The sequence below is a fragment of the Salvelinus namaycush genome, chromosome 7 (assembly GCF_016432855.1).
Source record: "Salvelinus namaycush isolate Seneca chromosome 7, SaNama_1.0, whole genome shotgun sequence".
Classification (NCBI taxonomy): domain Eukaryota; kingdom Metazoa; phylum Chordata; class Actinopteri; order Salmoniformes; family Salmonidae; genus Salvelinus; species Salvelinus namaycush.
The window spans coordinates 47,524,320-47,545,258 of record NC_052313.1 but is presented as its reverse complement, the minus strand read 5'-3'; the positions used below and the strand labels follow the sequence as shown (position 1 = coordinate 47,545,258).

The 20,939-nt window shown below is 43.8% G+C and overlaps 1 protein-coding gene across 5 annotated transcripts in view; it reads right to left on the bottom strand.

Moving 5' to 3' along the window:
• The window catches only part of LOC120050491 (sodium channel protein type 2 subunit alpha-like), a 32,622-nt gene extending 12,152 nt beyond the window's left edge, over positions 1-20,470 (bottom strand). For 2 of the 5 annotated variants that reach the window (XM_038997079.1, XM_038997080.1), the window contains exons 1-15: positions 20,204-20,470; positions 19,094-19,212; positions 17,954-18,043; positions 17,241-17,369; positions 13,967-14,058; positions 10,363-10,644; positions 5,950-6,013; positions 4,825-4,966; positions 4,281-4,487; positions 3,222-3,485; positions 2,642-2,983; positions 2,254-2,389; positions 1,538-1,776; positions 665-838; positions 45-401 (exon numbers count right to left, since the gene is read on the bottom strand). In XM_038997079.1, the coding sequence (XP_038853007.1) occupies positions 45-401; positions 665-838; positions 1,538-1,776; positions 2,254-2,389; positions 2,642-2,983; positions 3,222-3,485; positions 4,281-4,487; positions 4,825-4,966; positions 5,950-6,013; positions 10,363-10,644; positions 13,967-14,058; positions 17,241-17,369; positions 17,954-18,043; positions 19,094-19,212; positions 20,204-20,470 (2,904 nt within the window). Of the gene's footprint in view, positions 1-44; positions 402-664; positions 839-1,537; positions 1,777-2,253; positions 2,390-2,641; positions 2,984-3,221; positions 3,486-4,280; positions 4,488-4,824; positions 4,967-5,949; positions 6,014-10,362; positions 10,645-13,966; positions 14,059-14,243; positions 14,336-17,240; positions 17,370-17,953; positions 18,044-19,093; positions 19,213-20,203 lie in introns of all 5 variants that reach the window. The other 3 variants (XM_038997078.1, XM_038997081.1, XM_038997082.1) reach the window with 3 other exon arrangements.
• Between the last annotated feature and the right edge of the window lie 469 nt (positions 20,471-20,939).

Genomic DNA, 20,939 nt, shown 5'->3' with positions numbered 1-20,939 from the left:
TGGGGATTTTGGGATATACAATGACTAACAGCAAAAACACCTACCACCAGGTTCCCTATAACCATGACCATCATAAAAACGATGAGGCACATGCTCTGGCCAGCCACCTCCATACAGTCCCACATGGTCTCGATCCACTCCCCACACAGCACCCGGAACACGATGAGGAACGAGTGGAAGAAGTCATGCATGTGCCAGCGCGGCAGCTGGCAGTTGTCTGCGATCTTACACACACACTCCTTGTAGCTCTTGCCGAACAGCTGCATGCCCACCACGGCGAAGATGAACACGATGATGGCTAGGACCAGTGTCAAATTACCCAGCGCTCCCACCGAGTTACCGATGATCTTGATCAGCATGTTCAGGGTGGGCCAAGACTTGGCCAGCTTGAACACCCTCAACTGTTGACAAGAAGAATCACATGAGGAGTTTTGTTGTTCCTGGTTGTGGCTACGGTATTAATATCTAGCTAGCATCAATCAACAAAGTATGAAGATGAATATTACCACTGTATCAAGGAGTACGTAAAAGAAAGGGCATCTGTCATTCAGCTAAGGGGGGTAGTATAGTTCTGTTTCCTGTAGAAATGTGGCAACTAGAAGGTACACAATCTGCTCTGACAGGGTCAACTCGGGAGAAACTGGTGTCAGAAGTGGGATCTTACCAATCGGAAAGACCGGAGCACAGACAGGCCCTCTACATTGGCCAGGCCGAGTTCCATCAGACTCAGACTGACGATGATGCCGTCAAATATGTTCCATCCCTGTTGAAAGTAGTAGTAGGGGTCCAGAGCGATTAGCTTGAAACCCATCTCAGCCGTGAAGATGCCTGTAAACACCTACACAGAGACAGAGACAGAGACAGTAGTTAGATTTGAGCACGGTTAGAAATATTTCCATAGAATGAGTGTTAGTGGTTGTGTGGGTAGTGTGTGGGTTAAGCTTGGCTAGCCATACATATTTGTACCTATGGATAGTGGATAGATGTACATCTCTGTATACAGTTTCAATAGTATGTGGCCAACTTGGTGGCTGAATCTTCTAAAATAGACTTAGACAATGAAACTGTGAAAAATAACAGATTGGGGATTTGGAAGATGCCATGTGTGACTTTGAGGAGAAGATATATCAGGTGCAAGAGATTTTCCTTACAAATTCCTTAGAAATGAAAAAAGCAGCAGCGGACATTTCTGAACTCTTATCCAACAGACCTGTACATCCATGATTGGATCTCTATCATTTGTAACTGTTTCTGATGTATGTATTGTGAAGTATTGTTCAACAGATGTACTATGTAAGGCATTTATTTATCTGTGTTTCTATTTCACAATTCATTTTACATATGCTATCAGATTGCTGAGTGAAGGGTTTGGGTGTAAAAAAATATCTAAATATATATGATGTATTGTATGAAGTAAAACATATACAATTAGAAATGGCTGTTAGGGGAGAAACTCATCCCAGTAACAGTCTCTCTTTAACAGCTTTATATTTCGATAAAGCCTTGCAAGTTTACGTCAATAGTATCAAACACTTACCAAGTTCCCGACAGAGAGGACATGATTGAACTCCTTGGTCATGGGATAATGTTCCATGGCCATGAAGAGGGTGTTGAGGACGATACAGACGGTGATGGCCAGGTCCACGAAGGGGTCCATCACCACTGTGTTGACGATCCCCTTGAAACTCAACCACATAGGACAGCAGTCCCAGATCAGATAGGTGTTGGCAAACTTATACCAGCATGGTGGACACTTCTGCCTGGACTCTTCAAGCTCTGGAAAGGGTTAAAACAGACACATTTTGGTGTCATTTTCCTCCTTTTTTTTCAACTATTTAGTCATTTAGCAGATGCTCTTCTCCAGAGCGACTTACAGGAGCAATTAAGGTTAAGTGCCTTGCTCAGGGGCACAGACAGATTTTTCACCCAGTCGGCTCAGGGATTTGAACCAGCGACCTTTCGGTTACTGGCTCAATGCTTTTAAACGCTAAGCTACCTGCCGCCTGTTGGCATGTATACATGTCCACATTTTGGCTATAAGGCATTATGACTTGTTATAAGCACGTATAAGAAGTATCAAATATCATATAGTTAACTTTCAGGAAAGTGCTATCGTGCTTTTATCATACTAAGGAGGACACTTCATTGATGGCATACACATTATAATGTGTTGTAGGCTATGAGTCTTCAAGATGTTCGGTTCACCGGTCTGGTATAAAAACATATTATTGAATAACTTGGTGTGACACCAACCCTCCATTGTGTTGGTGAGAATACTGGCCACACTCATAGCTCTGGCTCTGGCTCTGTCTGGCTCATCTAGGTAGGACATGGAAGCCTGGCGAGACCTCCTCTTCTTCAGCCTCATCTCAGAGTCAGTGGTTGTCCTCTGGAGATCAAGAAACATCTGGAAGAGTTATTCAGTGTACGGACTAGGTGGCCTGTAAGGGACTCCTGACCCTAACCATGACTATACCAACAATGTTGGGTTCACTTCAAATAGTATTTATTTTCTGTCAAATACTTTAGCTGGGCAATGCAATCAACGGAATAATCCCAAAAGTGCAAACCTGGTCATCTGGCTCAATCAAAAGAAAATTAATAATATTTGGAGCCTGGACTGATAAAAACTATAGCTCACCTCAGGCAGGAGCAGTCCTACAGGCGAGGTGGGCACCGAGGTCCCTCCCACTAGCGAGACGACGCCGTTACAGTCCACGGTGCAGTGCATCTTGCCGTTGGAGGGCAGCAGGACGCGCTGAGGGGCCAGGCTAGTCTGACTCACCGTGCTGGAGCGGCGCTCGATACGGCAAGGCACAAACAGGGAGCCGCGGCGGCTGTCGGTGTCCTCGAACGTGCTTTGCTCGTCATCGGCGAAGTCGTTATCGGAGACCACATCGCGGGCGCGGCCTCGGAAGCTAAACAGGCTAGCTCGGCTGTTCCTCCTCGGGGAGAAGAGGGAGCCGCGGATACTGAGGAGAGACTGGTGGAAGGGGAGAGGGAGAGGGAGGAAAGAAAGAAAGGGGAGAGGATAGAAAGGTATCAGTACTGAAAAAGAGGAGGAGGATGGAGGTTATGGAGACGATGAAACGGAAGAAAGGAGATCAACATGATTGGAGTGACTCAGTGGACACTCCGCCCAGTGGAGTGATGAGGAAGATGATGGTAATGAGGACAATGGTGACTAAGACAATGACCCTTTCCCCTCACTGTGTACTCGCCTGGTTGGGTGAGGAGCATCTCTTCTCGTAGGACAGCCGGTTGGCATCTATCGAAAACCGGAAGCTTAACCTCTTGGTACTGTCCTCCGACTCGGACTTGTGGAACTTCTTGTGCTCGCCCCTCTCTTTTCTCTTCTTCTGATGGTTCATTCTCTCCTTGGCGCTCTTGGAGCTGAGTTTGGAGGTCCCTGAGGAGGCTTCTGTGGAGGGCCCCCCTCTCTCGCTGTACTCTCCGTGGCTCTCTGTGGCTGCTGCCACGGCAACCTGCCGGCCAATCCCACACAAGCACAGTTGTCACGGCAACCGGCACCCGTCTTTGGTGGCCAGAGCACAGAGCAGAACGGCAGGCAACACAAATACCCAAATCAGCTTCAAAGAACTTCTAAAAATGGAGGCCTGTGTTTTGTCCCACAAACTGACTGTTTTCCTAACGAAACTGGCAAAGATGAAAAGGTTATCTGTTCCGGAAGCAAGTGAACAACCCAATTGCTCTTTGAAATAATAACAAGCCCTGCATAACCTGAATCACTGTGGATTCATTTACAACAACAAAAAGCATGGGAGACAAAGTCATTCATTTTTCAAAAGCAACCATGCATATACTCAGTATATAAAATCTTTGTGATATCCATGTTTTTGTTATTATTGTATTGCTGGACACTTGGTCAAGCTGTTATTGTAAATAAGACATTATATGTAGCAGATGGAACCTCCCTCCCTCCACGGAAGCTAATGCTGTACTACCAATAACGCACAGAGTAATTATTCCTTCTCTATCTACCTCTTGTTTCCATAGTAATGGAGCACCCTTGTCTGTAGAAGCTTGACACCAAGCAAGCACCAAGACATACTTATGTAAGAGAGGATTATGGACTTAAGAGAGAAGGGCCATAGAGGGCAGGGTAGGGAAAGACAGAGAAAGACAGGGAGGACTTTGGCTGTATGCACTCACTACTGTGTCGTCGCTCTGGATAAGACGGTCTCTCTAATGACTCAAATGCAAATTATAAAAAAAGTCAAGCTCTGCAAGCAAATGCACAAGCAGAAATCAGCCAATACCAATGCCTCCTCCTGCTGTCTCTTGAGCTGCTCCAGCATAGCCTGGAACTCCTCCTCCTTCTGGGCTGCCTCCTCTATGGTGGCCTGGTTCTGCTCATCGTAGGCCATGGCCACCACAGCCAGGATCAGGTTGACCAGGTAGAAGGAACCCAGGAAGATCACCAACACAAAGAAGATCATGTAGGGCTTCCCCGCCGCTCGCAGGGTCTAAGAGGGAGGGAGAGAGAGAGGGACGGTGGAGGGAGAGAGGGGGAGGAAGAGAGAAGGAGACAGAGAGAGAGAGAGGGATAGAGGGAGGAAAGGAGAGAGAGAGTGACAGAGGGAGGAAAGGAGAGAGAGGGATAGAGGGAGGAAAGGAGAGAGAGAGGGATAGAGGAAGGTAGTTAGATAATTGTTTTCATTATATGCATTTTCTTTTCTTTACCAGTATTCCTGAGTTGTTTCACTGTTATTTTCAATGATAAAGCACTAAAAGGGGATCAAGTGTATCAGATCAGCAAACAGTGAGCGGCCATTTTGTTTCTAACCAATAGCTTTGGCCCACCTGTTGGTAGAGGTTTTCCCAGAAGTCCTGGGTCATGAGTCTGAACAGGGACAGGAAGGCCCAGCCAAATGAGTCGAAGCTTGTGTAGTTGTAGTCTGGGTTCCTGCCCGCCTTGATGCACGTGAATCCCTCTGGGCACAACCTGTGGTGAAGAACCACATACACAACACACAGGTCATGTGGTGGTCACTAAACCACAACCACAAGCCACTTGTACAGTACAGAGCGATACAGTGGATATTTACAGCGTCCACTGAGCAGCATTGGTTTTCATTAGATCGACTTAACTGTACTTACACTGAATATGATTTGATTTTCTAAGATCAGCCTGACTACATTAACACTATCCACAGTAAGTGGCATCCGTTTTTATTAGACTGACTTGACTGCATCAAATTAACCAACTAAATTCTGCTGAAATAGTATAGTCCTCTCCACTCTCTTGTATTAGCGCCAAGTGCTCTATTCTAGTTAGCATTTCTTCAATGCCTAAGTGTTAAGGAAACAAGTGAGTATGCTTACATGCACACTAATAACTCGATATTAAACTGATTATGGCATAAGGCCGAGTATGGCATTAGTCATGTAAACACCTTAATCTGATTATCTTAAATCGGCGTAAGGTCAAAGTCGATTAAAACACCTGGTTTTCTGAGCAATCTTTCTAATTATTAGGACATGTAAACAGCTTAATCGGCGTTCCAGCTGTGTATTTGATCTGTGCATGTGCCAGGACCGGAAGCATTAGCCTCCCTCGTATGCGTGAGGGAAGTGAGTTCGGGAAAAACTGAAAGGATGCGTCTTTGAAATATTTTTCACAAACAAACTTCATTTGTCCAAACTCAGAATCAAATAGTCTTTGCAAAAATAACAAGTTCAGTGTTGTAAAACGTTTATTTTGTCTGCTGATTTTCAGATGTGTCCATTTAAACATGATTATTATGTAAATCGTTCTTCTTGCAAAGCATGTAAAGGTTTTAATCAAACTATTACATTAATCTGACAGTGCACAATAATCATATTTATTGTGTGCATGCAATCGTGCTCAGTAATTCCGGATGTGTGTTGAGGCTGTGTTGGTGAATGTAATTGGCTATATAAATAAAGGATGTTGTCAAGTCTCACCCGGCTCCACTGCCATTCCCACAGAGGAGGGCGTCCCTGCGGTTGGGGAGGTAATAGTAATTACCTAGAAGGAAGAACAGAGAGAGGAACAAATCAGTCAATATGTTGAGGAGCGCAGGAGGAAAGGAGGGAGGCAGGCAGGGAGGAAAAAGAGGAGGGAGGTTTGAAACTGGATTAAAAGATTAGAAATTTTGCCAATAATCTTAATGGGTTTTCAAACTTGTACAAAATTCTGATTTATGAATTAAGCAAACAATATGCTGTGGCCCAGTGGTTGAGTGCTTTAAGTAAAATAAACAAAAGCACTTTATTAAAATAATTGTTATTGTCATTATATCCTGTATATATATGGTATAAAGGGGGGTGCAACTCAATATTAGGAAGGTGTCCTTAATATACTGTATACTGAACCAAAATATAAACGACTGACTTGACTGCATCAAATTAACCAACTAAATTCTGCTGAAATAGTATTGTCCTCTCCACTCTCTTGTATTAGCGCCAAGTGCTCTATTCTAGTTAGCATCTCTTCAATGCCTAAGTGTTAAGGAAACAAGTGAGTATGCTTACATGCACACTAATCATTTATTTCAATTCACTGATTTCCTTATAGGAACTGTACCTCAGTAAAATCATTGAAATTGTTGCATGTTTCATTTATATTTTTGTTCAGTATATACAGTATATGTATATATATATATATATATATATATATATATATATATATATATATATATATATATACAATTGAAGTCGGAAGTTTACATACACTTAGGTTGGAGTCATTAAAAGTCGTTTTTCAACCACTCCACACATTTCTTGTTAACAAACTATAGTTTTGGCATGTCGGTTAGGACATCTTCTTTGTGCATGACACAATCATTTTTTACTATTGTTTACAGAATATTTCACTTATAATTCACTGTATCACAATTCCAGTGGGTCAGAAGTTTACATACACTAAGTTGACTGTGCCTTTAAACAGCTTGGAAAATTCCAGAAAATGCTGTCATGGCTTTAGAAGCTTCTGATAAACTAATTTACATAATTTGAGTCAATTGGAGGTGCACCTGTGGATGTATTTCAAGGCCTACCTTCAAACTCGGTGCCTCTTTGCTTGACATCATGGGAAAATCAAACGAAATCAGCCAAGATCTCAGAAAAAAGACCTCCACAAGTCTGGTTCATCCTTGGGAGCAATTTCATCTGTACAAACAATTATAACCAAGTATAAACACCATGGGACCACACAGCCGGCATACTGCTCAGGAAGGAGACGCGTTTTGTCTCCTAGAGATTAATGTACTTTGGTGCGAAAAGTGCAAATCAATCCCAGAACAACAGCAAAGGACCATGTGAAGATGCTGGAGGAAACAGGTACACAAGTATCTATATCCACGTAAAACGAGTCCTATATCGACATAACCTGAAAGGCCGCTCCAAAACCGCCATAAAAAAGCCAGACTATGGTTTGCAACTGCACATGAGGACAAAGATCGTACTTTTTGGAGAAATGTCCTTTGATCTGATGAAACAAAAATAGAACTGTTTGGCCATAATGACCATCGTTATGTTTGGAGGAAAAAGGGGGATGCTTGCAAGCCGAAGAACACCATCCCAACCGTGAAGCACAGGGGTGGCAGCATCATGTGTGGGTGCTTTTCTGCAGCTGGGACTGGTGCTCTTCACAAAATAGATGGCATCATGAGGCAGGAAAAGTATTTGGATATATTGAAGCAACATCTCAAGACATCAGTCAGGAAGTTAAAGCTTGGTCACAAATGGGTCTTCCAAATGGACAATGACCCCAAGCATACTTCCAAAGTTGTGGCAAAATGGCTTGAGGACAACAAAGTCAAGGTATTGGAGTGGCCATCACAAAGCCCTTACCTCAATCCTATAGAAAATGTGTGGGCAGAACTGAAAAGCGTGTGCGAGCAAGGAGGCCTACAAACCCGACTCAGTTACACCAGCTCTGTCAGGAGGAATGGGCCAAAATTCACCCAACTTATTGTGCGAAACTTTTGGAAGGCTACCCGAAACGTTTGACCCAAGTTAAACAATTTAAAGGCAATGCTACCAAATATTAATTGAGTGTATGTAAACTTCTGACCCACTGGGAATGTGATGAAAGAAATAACAGCTGAAATAAATCATTCTCTCTACTATAATTCTGACATTTCACATTCTTAAAATAAAGTGGTGATCCTAACTGACCTAAGACAGGGAATTTTTACTAGGATTAAATGTCAGGAATTGTGAAAAACTGAGTTTAAATGTATTTGGCTAAGGTGTATGTAAACTTCCGACTTCAACTATATATACACACACACACACACACACACACACACACACTGACTGTACAAAGCATTAAGGAGGTCTGCTCTTTCCATGACATAGACTGACCAGGTGAATCCAGGTGAAAGCTATGATCCCTTTTTAATGTCACTTGTTAAATCCACTTCAATCAGTGTAGATGAAGGGGAGGAGACAGATTTAAGCCTAGAGACAATTGAGACATAGATTGTGTATGTGTGTCATTCAGAAGGTGAATGGGCAAGAATGGGCAAAATTGTGAATGGGCAAAACCTCCAGGCTATCAAGAAGTAGAGTGATGGAGTGCTGCATCAGATGACCTGGCCTCCATAATCCCCAACCTCAACCAAATTGAGATGGTTCGGGATAAGTCGGACCGCAGAGTGAAGGAAAAGCAGCCAACAAGTGCTCAGCATATGTGGGAACTCCTTCAAGACAGTTGGAAAAGCATTCCAGGTGAAGCTGGTTGGAGAATGCCAAGAGTGATGATGCAAGTAGCCTAGTGGTTAGAGCGTTGGGCCAGTAACCGAAAGGTTGTAAGATAGAAATCCCCGAGCTGACATGGTAAAAATCTGATGTTCTGCCCCTGAACACGGCTGTTAACCCACTGTTCCTAGGCTGTCATTGTGAATAAGAAAGTGTGCAAAGCTGTCATCAAGGCAAAGGGTTGCTATTTGAAGAATCTCAAATATAAAATATATAATTTGATATATATATAATTTGATATATGTATATGTGTGTGTGTATATATATATATGTGTGTATGTATATATATATATGTGTATGTATATATATATATATATGTGTGTATGTATATATATATATATGTGTTTATGTATGTATGTATATATATGTGTATGTATATATATATATATATGTATGTGTGTATGTATATATATATATATATATATGTATATGTGTGTGTGTGTGTATATATATATATATATATATATATATATATATATATATATATATATATATATATATATAGTGCAGAGGCAATAACTCTAACAATATCTCATCATGACCATACCTGGAACACTATGGACCAAGGAGGACCACAATTAACACCATAGCAACTACTGTGGGTGAATGATAGATTGTTGTCAATAAATAAATAATTCACAAAAACAAAGGATGCAAGGAGTAAACATTACATTATACAAGGATATCAATTATTCAAACCAATGCATCCCCTGAGACTGGAGGTCAAGGAGACATATACTGTCTGTTTAACAGTGTACAACAGCTCAGGGAAAGAGGACAGAGTCGTCCAAGAGAGAGTTTGACCCCGTGACCTACTGGCCTTGAATACTAAAAGCTGCAGGCTGCAGAGAGTTGGAGAGGCTTACTGGAACTCTCACCCAGCTAACTGCTACACCTCCCTCCCAGACCTCTGTGACTCACATCCTCCATTACTCTCTCCATCTTTCCATCTCTCACTCAAATGGATTTATTTGTATGATATTGGATCAGTTCCATTGTCAACACTGACTGTCATTTTCCCCTGTTTTCTCTATCTTCTCTCTCCCGCTCTCGCTCTCTCTATCTTTGTAAATCCATTTCCTCTTTATCCTTAGACCATTTTCACTCTACCCTTTCTCTCTTCTTCATTTATCTCCTCCTCCCTTTCCGCCTTGTCCCCTCTCTCCCCATGACATCAGTGTCATATGTTGCTGGTCTGGTCTGTGTGTCTGCCTGCCTGCCTGCCTGCCTGCCTGCCTGCCTGCCTGCCGCGCCCCACCAGCGGCCAGTGACCAGCCTTCTCTCTCTCTCTCTCTCTCTATGTGCCTGTTTTCTCACACACAGACAGGGTGTAGGAGGGGATGGGGAGAAGGGGGTTGTTGTGGGCGATTATCTGCCACGTTTGCCACAATTTCCCACCAGGCACTGCTTGCACTTGCCCCGGCCTTCCGGCCAATCGCTGTCACTCTTTATCATGCTGCTTCACAGAAAGTGGGCAGGGCATGGGCTGTCTAGTTTTATTACACAGAATATGAAGTCTGTCTGAGTAGTGTGACTCAGATACTGTCTGAGGTATAAAACTTGACCCTCATTACCCCGGCGCCCCTGCAGACAAACAAGCACTTAGCTTACTCTCATTGTTGATGTACTCAGTCCAGTTCACGGAGCTAGTGATGTTGAAATCGGTTCCATTGAAATCGGTTCCATTTAAGTCTGGAGTTCCCAGAGTTCTGTTCAGGCGGTCGTCGGTGGTCGTGTCATTGACGAGGTTGCGGATACACTTCTGCCTCAGGTTTCCCATGAAGAGCTGCAGGCCAATCAGGGCGAAGACGCTGAGACAGAAAACGGTGAGGATCATGACGTCGGAGAGCTTCTTGACCGACTGGATCAGAGCGCCCACGATGGTCTTTAGTCCTGTAAGGGAGGGACGACGCACAGTCCTGGTTACCAGCTCCAACTGATTAATAGAACAGATACATAATATAGTATAGAAATATAGTATAGAAATGCTAAGGTATATAGAAATGCTTCAGCCACCAAATGATAGCTAGCAAGCAGCATAGGAGATCCATATGTCAAGTTTCTGTATGGCATTCATACAGGAGCCAGTTGAGGAAGAGACTGATAATTTTTCCTCGTGGATCTCTCCAGAGATGGTGTTGTTGGTGTTAAGATCACCCAGTTCATAACACACTTAGATAAACCCCTGGCAAACTGTCTACACAGAAAGTCTAATGTTTGTTGATAATCAAATTCTCTTTTTGAATAGACTCAGATCACTACAGATATCGTATCATATTCATATCATTACTTAGCGATCTGTACAGCAATGTAATAATGGCATAATAGACAAATTGCGATCATTCAGTTTGATAGGGACCAAGTGTGTTGGGGTTTTAGTGATGTTAAGCAGATGCTAAACTACAGTTTTCCTACAGACTGTTTTGCTAGCACAGACTGGAATATGTTCCAGGATTCTTCTGATGGCATTGAGGACTACACCACATCAGTCATTGGCTTCATCAATAAGTGCATTGATGATGTCGTCCCCACAATGACTGTACGTACATACCCCAACCAGAAGCCATGGATTACAGGCAACATCCGCACTGAGCTAAAGGGTAGTGCTGCCGCTTTCAAGGAGCGGGACTCTACCCTGGAAGCTTATAAGAAATCCATCTATGCCCTCCGACGAACCATCAAACAGGCAAAGCATCAATATAGGACTAAGATCGAATCGTACTACACTGGCTCCGACGCACATTGGATGTGGCAGGGCTTGCAAACTATTACAGACTACAAAGGGAAGCACAGCCGAGAGCTGCACAGTGACACAAGCCTACCAGATGAGCTAAATTACTTCTATACTCACTTGAGGCAAGTAACATTGAAACATGCATGAGAGCATCAGCTGTTCCGGACGACTGTGTGATCATGCTCTCTGCAACCGATGTGAGTAAGACCTTTAAACAGGTCAACATTCACAAGGTCGCAGGGCCAGATGGAGTACCAGGATGTGTACTCCGAGCATGCGCTGACCAACTGGCAAGTGTCTTCACTGACATTTTCAACCTCTCCCTGTCCGAGTCTGTAATACCAACATGTTTCAAGCAGACCGCCATAGTCCCTGTGCCCAAGAACACTAAGGTAACCTGCCTAAATGACTACCGACCCATAGCACTCCCGTTTGTAGCCATGAAGTGCTTTGAAAGGCTGGTTATGGCTCACATTAACGCCATTATTCCAGAAACCCTAGACCCACTCCAATTTGCATACCACCCCAACAGATCCACAGATGATGCAGTCTCTATTGAACTCCACACTGCCCTTTCCCACCTGGACAAAAGAAACACCTATGTGAGAATGCTATCCATTGACTACAGCTTAGCGTTCAACACCATAGTGCCCTCAAAGCTCATCGCTAAGCTAAGGACCCTGGGACTAAACACCTCCCTCTGCAACTAGATCCTGGACTTCCTGACAGGCTGCCCCCAGGTGGTAAGGGTAGGTAACAACACATCCGCCACGCTGATCCTCAACACGGGGGTCCCTCAGGGGTGCGTGCTCAGTCCCCTCCTGTACTACCTGTTCACTCATGACTGAATGGCTCGGCACGACTCCAACACCATCATTAAGTTTGCAGACGACACAACAGTGGTAGGCCTGATCACAACAATGACGAGACAGCCTATAGGGAGGAGGTCAGAGACCTGGCCGTGTGGTGCCAGGACCACAACCTCTCCCTCAACGTGATCAAAACAAAGGAGATGATTGTGGACTACAGGAAAAGGAGGACCGAGCACGTCCCCATTCTCATCGACGGGCTGTATTGGAGCAGGTTGAGAGATTCAAGTTCCTTGGTGTCCACATCACCAACAAACTAACATGGTCCAAGCACACCAAGACAGTCGTGAAGAGGACATGACAAAACCTATTCCCACTCAGGAGACTGAAAAGATTTGGCATGGGTCCTCAGATCCTCAATAGGTTCTACAGCTGCACCATTGAGAGCATCCTGATGGGTTGCATCACTGCCTGGTATGGCAACTGCTCGGCCTCCGACCGCAAGGCACTACAGAGGGTATCCAGAACCTCTATACCAGGCGGTGTCAAAGGAAGGCCCCGAAAATTGTCAAAGACTCCAGCCACCCTAGTCATAGACTGTTCTCTCTGCTACCGCACGGCAAGCGGTACCAGAGCGCCAAGTCTAGGTCCAAGAGGCTTCTAAACAGCTTCTACCCCCAAGCCATAAGACTCCTGAACATCTAATCAAATGTCTACCCAGACTATTTGCATTTCCCCCCCCCCACCCCTTTACGCTGCTTCTACTCTCTGTTATTATCTATGCATAGTCACTTTAATAACTCTACCTACATGTACATATTACCTCAATTACCCTCATCTAACCACTGCCCCCACACATTGACTCTGTACTGGTACCCCCTTTGTATAGCCTTGCTATTGTTATTTTACTGCTGCTTATAATTATTTCTTACTTTTAAATCTTATTTTATTTGTATTTTTCTTTCAACTGCATTATTGGTTAAGGGCTTGTAAGTAAACATTTCACTGTAAGGTCTACTACACCTGTTGTATCCGGTGCATGTGACAAATAAACTTTGATTTGATGTGATTTGAAAGCGGGCTGATGTAGGTTGAGGTTAGAGACCCCCACTAATCATGGGGCCAATGATGTGATTGGTTCGTCCATGAAACCGAGAGATGACAACTTTGTGAGAGTGTGTGTCATGGCATTGCCTAGCATCACTCTAGTACAGCCCTATTCAACAACCACCATACACAGTGAACAAGACATACATGCAACATAGAACATGGACAGAGGGGGAACCCTAGACACAAATGCTCACCACACAAATTGGCTTTTGCAATGTCTCATGCATAAAAAGACAAACAAATCATAAATATTCTACTTAATTTCCCCAAAGGGCAAGATAACAAAGAAAGAGATTTACAGGAAGAAAGTGAAAGTAACGTTATGTGTCTAAAAGCGTGGAATCTTCTCCATCTCGATGGAGTGGGACTGGATTCCTGCTTTTACTGGCCTGTGGAAAGGCAGCGTGACAGAGGCAACAATGCTAGGCTAAGCTAACGTGAGATGAGCAGTTACTGTATCTCAGATGGAGTGAATTAGCCATTAGCTGTTAGCTTATAGCCTTGTTGCTAGCATTTAAGCGTTTAACATTTAACCTCTGACCTCTGACCTGGGCTCTCTCACCTGGGATGACTGATATAGTTTTGAGGGCTCGAAGAACCCTGAAGGTTCTGAGGGCCGAGACATTACCCAGGTCCACAAACTCTGTCACATATCTGTAAGGGAAGGCAGCATGGGGGCGGTTTGGGGGAGGGAGGAGGGGCAAGGGAAGGAAGGGGGAAGTCACACGCACAGGACACACACCATGACAACACAAGGGGGTTGGGGGGGGGGGGTCGACAAATGTCACAAACAAAAGACATCTTGGCTGACGGGTGAGAGAGCAGACATAGGTTCTTACCTGGGATTACCGAGATAGTTTTCAAAGCTCGCAATACTCTGAAAGTGCGCAGAGCTGAAACATTGCCTAGGTTTACAAACTCTGTTACATACCTGCAGGATTAAATGCACAGTTAAAAATCAGCGTTGTATGCTGACATACTTGCAAATGCACACACGTACAGACGCAGGTGCACACATACGCGCATATGAATACACGTCAAGCACACACTTTCACAGTGGAATTAATTAGATGAAATGCACTACACCATAAACATAGGAGTACATTAGATATCATACATACAGTATATACGTTTTTGAGAAAGATTACTTGAATGATACAATTTTATTTAGTAAATTTCGTTAATGGTTTCTTTTCATTTTGAAGAGAGATTAAAATGGAATGAATTGATGGCTATTTGTTAATGTAAAAATAGAAATGTAATGAATGTAAGGCTGCACCATTAGATTTGGGGTGGGGTCTCGAGAACAAAATAAACGGGGTCCCCAGAAATTCTGGCAAAAAAAATGGGGTCCCCACTGAAAAAGTTTGAATACCACTGGTCTAGAGTGTTGAGTGTAGAGCACTGCTCTGACCTCATAACTCTAACCTCTGTGTCCTGACAGACCTCTGTGTCCTGACAGACCTCTGTGGCCTGACAGACCTCTGTGGCCTGACAGACCTCTGTGGCCTGACAGACCTCTGTGGCCTGACAGACCTCTGTGTCCACACTTTTCAAACCAGTCCTTCCAGTTACATGGCAGAATCAGAATATACACAGAGTGTAGAAACATTAAGGACACCTGCTCTTTCCATGACATAGACTGAACAGGTGAATCCAGGTCAAAGCTAGGATCCCTTATTGATGTCACTTATTAAATCCACTTCAATCAGTGTAGATGAAGGAGACAGGTTAATGAAAGATGTTTAATCCTCGAGACAATTGAGACATGAATTGTGTATTTGTGCCATTCAGGGGGTGAATGGGCAAGACAAAATATTTTGAACGGGGTGTGGTAGTAGGTGCCAGGCACACCGGTTTGTGTCAAGAACTACAATGCTGCTGGGTTTTTCACACTCGTCATGGGCCAGCATTTTGAGTGTGGGGTGAAGGTGGGGGGGAGCAACTGAAGGTGTTCGTAATGTTTGATATAGTCAGTGTATATTGATATTTGGATTAGTGACATGAGTAGCAGTTTTGTAGTGGAGTGTTATATTAATTATACTTTTTTTTAATCAAATCTACGCTGGTTAGGAGGAATACATACATCAGTCCTATACTCAAACATGCTTGTTGTTGATACGGTCAGCAATGCTAGATAATATCCTATTCTATTGATCCTAGCTGGAAATACAAGTCATCCATACAGTTGAAGTCGGAAGTTTACATACACCTTAGCCAAATACATTTAAACTCAGTTGTTCACAATTCCTGACATTTAATCCTAGTAAATATTTCCTGTGTTAGGTCAGTTAGGATCACCACTTTATTTTAAGAATGTGAAATGTCGGAATAATAGTAGAGATAATGATTTATTTCAGCTTTTATTTCTTTCATCACATTCTCAGAGGGTCAAAAGTTTACATACACTCAATTAGTATTTGGTAGCATTGCCTTTAAATTGTTTAACTTGGGTCAAACGTTTCGGGTAGCCTTCCACAAGCTTCCCACAATAAGTTGGGTGAATTTTGGCCCATTCCTCCTGACAGAGCTGGTGTAACTGAGTCAGGTTTGTAGGCCTCCTTGCTTGCACACGCTTTTTCAGTTCTGCCCACACATTTTCTATAGGATTGAGGTCAGGGTTTTGTGATGGCCACTCCAATACCTTGACTTTGTTGTCCTTAAGCCATTTTGCCACAACTTTGGAAGTATGCTTGGGGTCATTGTCCATTTGGAAGACCCATTTGCGACCAAGCTTTAACTTCCTGATTGATGTCTTGAGATGTTGCTTCAATAAATCCACATAATTTTCCTTCCTCATGATGGCATCTATTTTGTGAAGCGCACCAGTCCCTCCTGCAGCAAAGCACCCGCACAACATGATGCTGCCACCCCCGTGCTTCACGGTTGGGATGGTGTTCTTCGGCTTGCAAGCCTCCCCCTTTTTCCTCCAAACATAACAATGGTCATTACGGCCAAACAGTTCTATTTTTGTTTCATCAGACTAGAGGACATTTCTCCAAAAAGTACGATCTTCGTCCCCATGTGCAGTTGCAAACTATAGTCTGGCTTTTTTTATGGCGGTTTTGGAGCAGTGGCTTCTTCCTTGCTGAGCGGCCTTTCAGGTTATGTCGATATAGGACTCGTTTTACTGTGGATATTGATACTTTTGTACCTGTTTCCTCCAGCATCTTCATTATGCTGTTGTTCTGGGATTGATTTGCACTTTTCGCACCAAAGTACGTTCATCTCTAGGAGACGGAACGCGTCTCCTTCCTGAGCAGTATGATGGCTGCGTGGTCCCATGGTGTTTATACTTGCGTAATACTGTTTGTACAGATGAACATGGTACCTTCAGGCATTTGGAAATTGCTACCAAGGATGAACCAGACTTGGGGTCTACAATTATCTTTCTGAGGTCTTGGCTGATTTCTCTTGATTTTCCCATGATGTCAAGCAAAGAGGCACTGAGCTGGAAGGTAGGCCTTGAAATACATCCACAGGTGCACCTCCAATTGACTCAAATGATGTCAATTAGCCTATCAGAAGCTTCTAAAGCCATGACATAATTTTCTGCAATTTTCCAAGCTGTTTAAAGGCACAGTCAACGTGTGTATGTAAACTTCTGACCCACTGGAATTGTGATACAGTGAATTATAAGTGAAATGATCTGTCTTTTAAACAATTGTTGGAAAAATTACTTGTGTCGTGCACAAAGTAGACGTCCTAACCGACTTGCCAAAACTATAGTTTGTTAACAAGAAATTTGTGGAGTGGTTGAAAAACAAGTTTTAATGACTCTAACCTAAGTGTATGTAAACTTCCGACTTCAACTGTACATCTGTGGTAATACTTACGCCATGGAGATTACCATGAAGTCCAACCAGTTCCATGGATCCCTGAGGAAGGTGAACTTCCCCACACAGAACCCCCTCGCCAAGATTTTAATGAGAGACTCGAATGTGTAAATCCCTGTGAATGTGTACCTGATCAAACCAAGACAGAAAGGCATTATGGTAGTTGCTATGGAAGTCAACAACAACAGCCCTATTCAATCAAAATCTTATACCTGTTTTCCGGGGCTAGACCAAAACAACACTATTTCTCCTGTGCCAATGTAGGCTCTGTTCCAATTTTGATAGCAAGAAAACAATTGTAAGTCTTATGCTAGTGTGGATATCAGTGGAGGCTGCTGAGGGGAGAACGGCTCATAATAATGGCTGGAACGGCGCGAATGGAATGGCATCAAACCTTGTGTTTGATGTATTTGATACAATTCCACATATCCCTCTCCATTCCTCCCCAATGAAGGTGCCCCCAACCTCCTATGGTGGACACTAGAGCGTAGCCAATGTTTGAATTGTCATGCTAATTCATTTATTTTGGTTTCTCACAGTAAAAATGTCTGAGAGATTACTTGAGGCCAAACGCAATTACGCATTCTCACACTGGAAACAGAATTGTATCTTTGTCTTACCAAGGAAGCTATAAAAACTGGTGTCAATTGAATAGTGTAACAGCCAATAATAAGTAACCTACAGGGATTAAATCTAGAATATAAGTTACTTACTCAACATTCTTGGCCCAGTCCGGGGGGTTGCTCAGAGTCATAAAAGCACAGTTGGTCAGAATGGTGAACATGATCAACATGCTGAACATCGTACAGAGACACAAGTCAAGGAAAGAACCCAACAAGTTCAGAGACACATGTAAAGCAATGTCACATCAAGGCTAACTAATAATGAGGACTAGGCCCCGAGTGTTCCGTGACCATAGGCCATAGGCTATCTGTTTTGTCACCAAAGCCCCATATACTACCCACCACTGCGACCTGTATTTGCTAGGTAAAGCCCCGCCTTATCTCAGCTCACTGGTCACCATAGCAGCACCCACCCATAGCACGCGCTCCAGCAGGTATATTTCACTGGTCACCCCCAAAGCCAATTCCTCCTCCGGCCGCCTTTCCTTCCAGTTCTCTGCTGCCAATGACTGGAACGAACTGCAAAAATCACTGAAGCTGGAGACTCATATCTCCCTCACTAGCTTTAAGCACCAGCTGTCAGAGCAGCTCACAGATCACTGCACCTGTACATAGCCCATCTGTAAATATACCATCCAAGTACCTCATCCCCATACTGTTATTTTTTAATTTTATTTAGCTCCTTTGCACCCCAGTATCTCTACTTGCACACTCATCTTCTGCACATCTACCACTCCAGTGTTTAATTGCTATATTGTAATTATTTAGCCACTATGGCCTATTCATTGCCTTACCTCCCTTATCCTACCTCATTTGCACACACTGTATATAGACTTTTCTATTGTGTTATTGACTGTATGTTTATTATTCCATGTGTAACTCTGTGTTGTTGATTGTGTCGCACTGCTTTGCTTTATCTTGGCCAGGTCTTAGTTGTAAATGAGAACTTGTTCTCAACTAGCCTACCTGGTTAAATAAAGGTTAAATAATTTTTAAAATATAAAAATAACCCGAAAAACTCCATGCCCTATACAGCCTAGAAATATCGACCCAGAGTTTTTCTTGGTCAGGTCACATGGTCACGAACCACTCAGGGAACCCCCTACCGTAACATATTTTCAAAGTCAACATACAATTTAGTCACATTACTCTCACATATTTGCTCTATATGACACCAAACTAGGCCATAAGTATATCAAACCAAACCTTGATATAGATGTGAAAGGATATGAGTGTACTAAAACTGCAATTGCTATTCTCCGTAGAGGATTGAAGGGGCTTAGGATGTAACAGGCAGGAGTGGCGTTGAAACGGAATATTGCCTTGCCGCGATTCAATACTATAAATGTCTGAGAGAGAGAGAGAGAGAGAGAGAGAGAGAGAGAGAGAGAGAGAGAGAGAGAGAGGTTGAGTTGCCCAAATTACATGCAGTAATACCCATCCCAGCTGTACACACCACCACAGCACCAAGGCAAGGCCAAGACATTGTCCTCCACTGTTGATGGTGTGCTGAGGCTGTGGTCCTGTTACTATTGGTGCTGTTCCTTCTGTCTGGCACGCTCAAACCCCAGAGGACAGGAGAGCAGCCAGGCAGTCCCTCTCTCTCTCTCTCAGATGGACTCATGATGTGTGTGTGTGTGTGTGTGTTGCCATCTATGTGGGTGTGTATGTGTGTGTCTGATAATGGCAGTGTGAAAGTGTTAGGCAGGCTCTGTAAACAGAAGGGGCTTCTGCAGTACATTGTGTCTGGATGATTACATCAAAGACTCAGCTGGGGCCACAGTTTAGCTCAGTTCCTGTCACTTGTGCGTTGGCTGCTAGTTAGCCTTGGCACCATCTGAGGAGGACCCTAGAGTGTTGGCTGCTAGTTAGCCTTGGCACCATCTGAGGAGGATCCTGGAGTGTGTTAATATGAACTGAGTGCTCAGAAACAGTGTCTCAAATGTAATTTGGTCTGTTTTTGTTATTCTTTGAAGATGCATCACTGAGTGAACCAGTTAATACATAAATGACACAACATGGCACATGAAGGCAGCATGAGGACATGGCACCATGTTGCCGCTTTGGAGCACAGTATGCTAGCTTTGTTTAAAATTCAGAACATTCTGTGAACTCCTATGTGTCATTAATGGCCAGCAGGGGCTAACGTGATTGCCAATGAGTCTTGCAATGAGTCTTGCAAAGTATGAATGTATCATAATGCTTTTGGATTGAAAAATAGACCAAACCTTAACGGTTGTGGGTGGGGTTTAGCCTGAGTCCCATATGACATGAAATAGGAGTTGGCACGACAGCACAAACAGATCTGGAATTTAAGCTAGGTGTGGGTGTGTCCAGTACCTTCTGATTGGAGTAGAAGGGGTCCAGGTCCTCCAGAGGGGTGGAGACAAAGCCTTGTGGGACGTCCCCGTAGATGAAGGGGAGGGACTTCCCCGCCTCCAGGTCGCTGTTGGGCTTGGGCTCGTTGTCGTCATTGCTGTCGCTACAGCGGTCAACGCGGGGTTTCCGGGCCTCCTCCTCGGTGATGCGCCTTTCGATGGCGGCAAGCGAGTCGGGACAGAAGCGGCAGAAGCTGTCAGGTCCGGGCGGTACAAGCAGCTGTGCCATCTTGTCATGGTGCTCCTTCACAGGGAAGCTTGGGGCTCCGCCAGGGCAGGGGGCTGGGGAGAGGGAGATCAGGAAGGCCCAGCTACAACATTTAGCCTATAGCACATGTTGTGCATGACAAGTGGCCTGGGATACACCCAGTACTCTACTGTATGTTTAGACAAATACTCTCACCTCCCCCTAAGATGAACGTCAAATACGTACAACTGAAACAGCATGAATGGCAATATAATCGTAATTTCCCATGACTTCTATTGTAACTTACTGTACTGTAGCACCATGTTCAGATATACCATTACGTCATCATACACAGAGACCTGGTTTATTTCTCTCTCTGATGGACGATCAAAGAGACTTAGTGTAGCATCCTTAATCCTAGTATCTTTCCACTTGAAGACATCAACGTGGCAAGAGCATTACAGGGTAATGTGCACACAGCTCATACATGTAGATATATCTACTGTTGAGA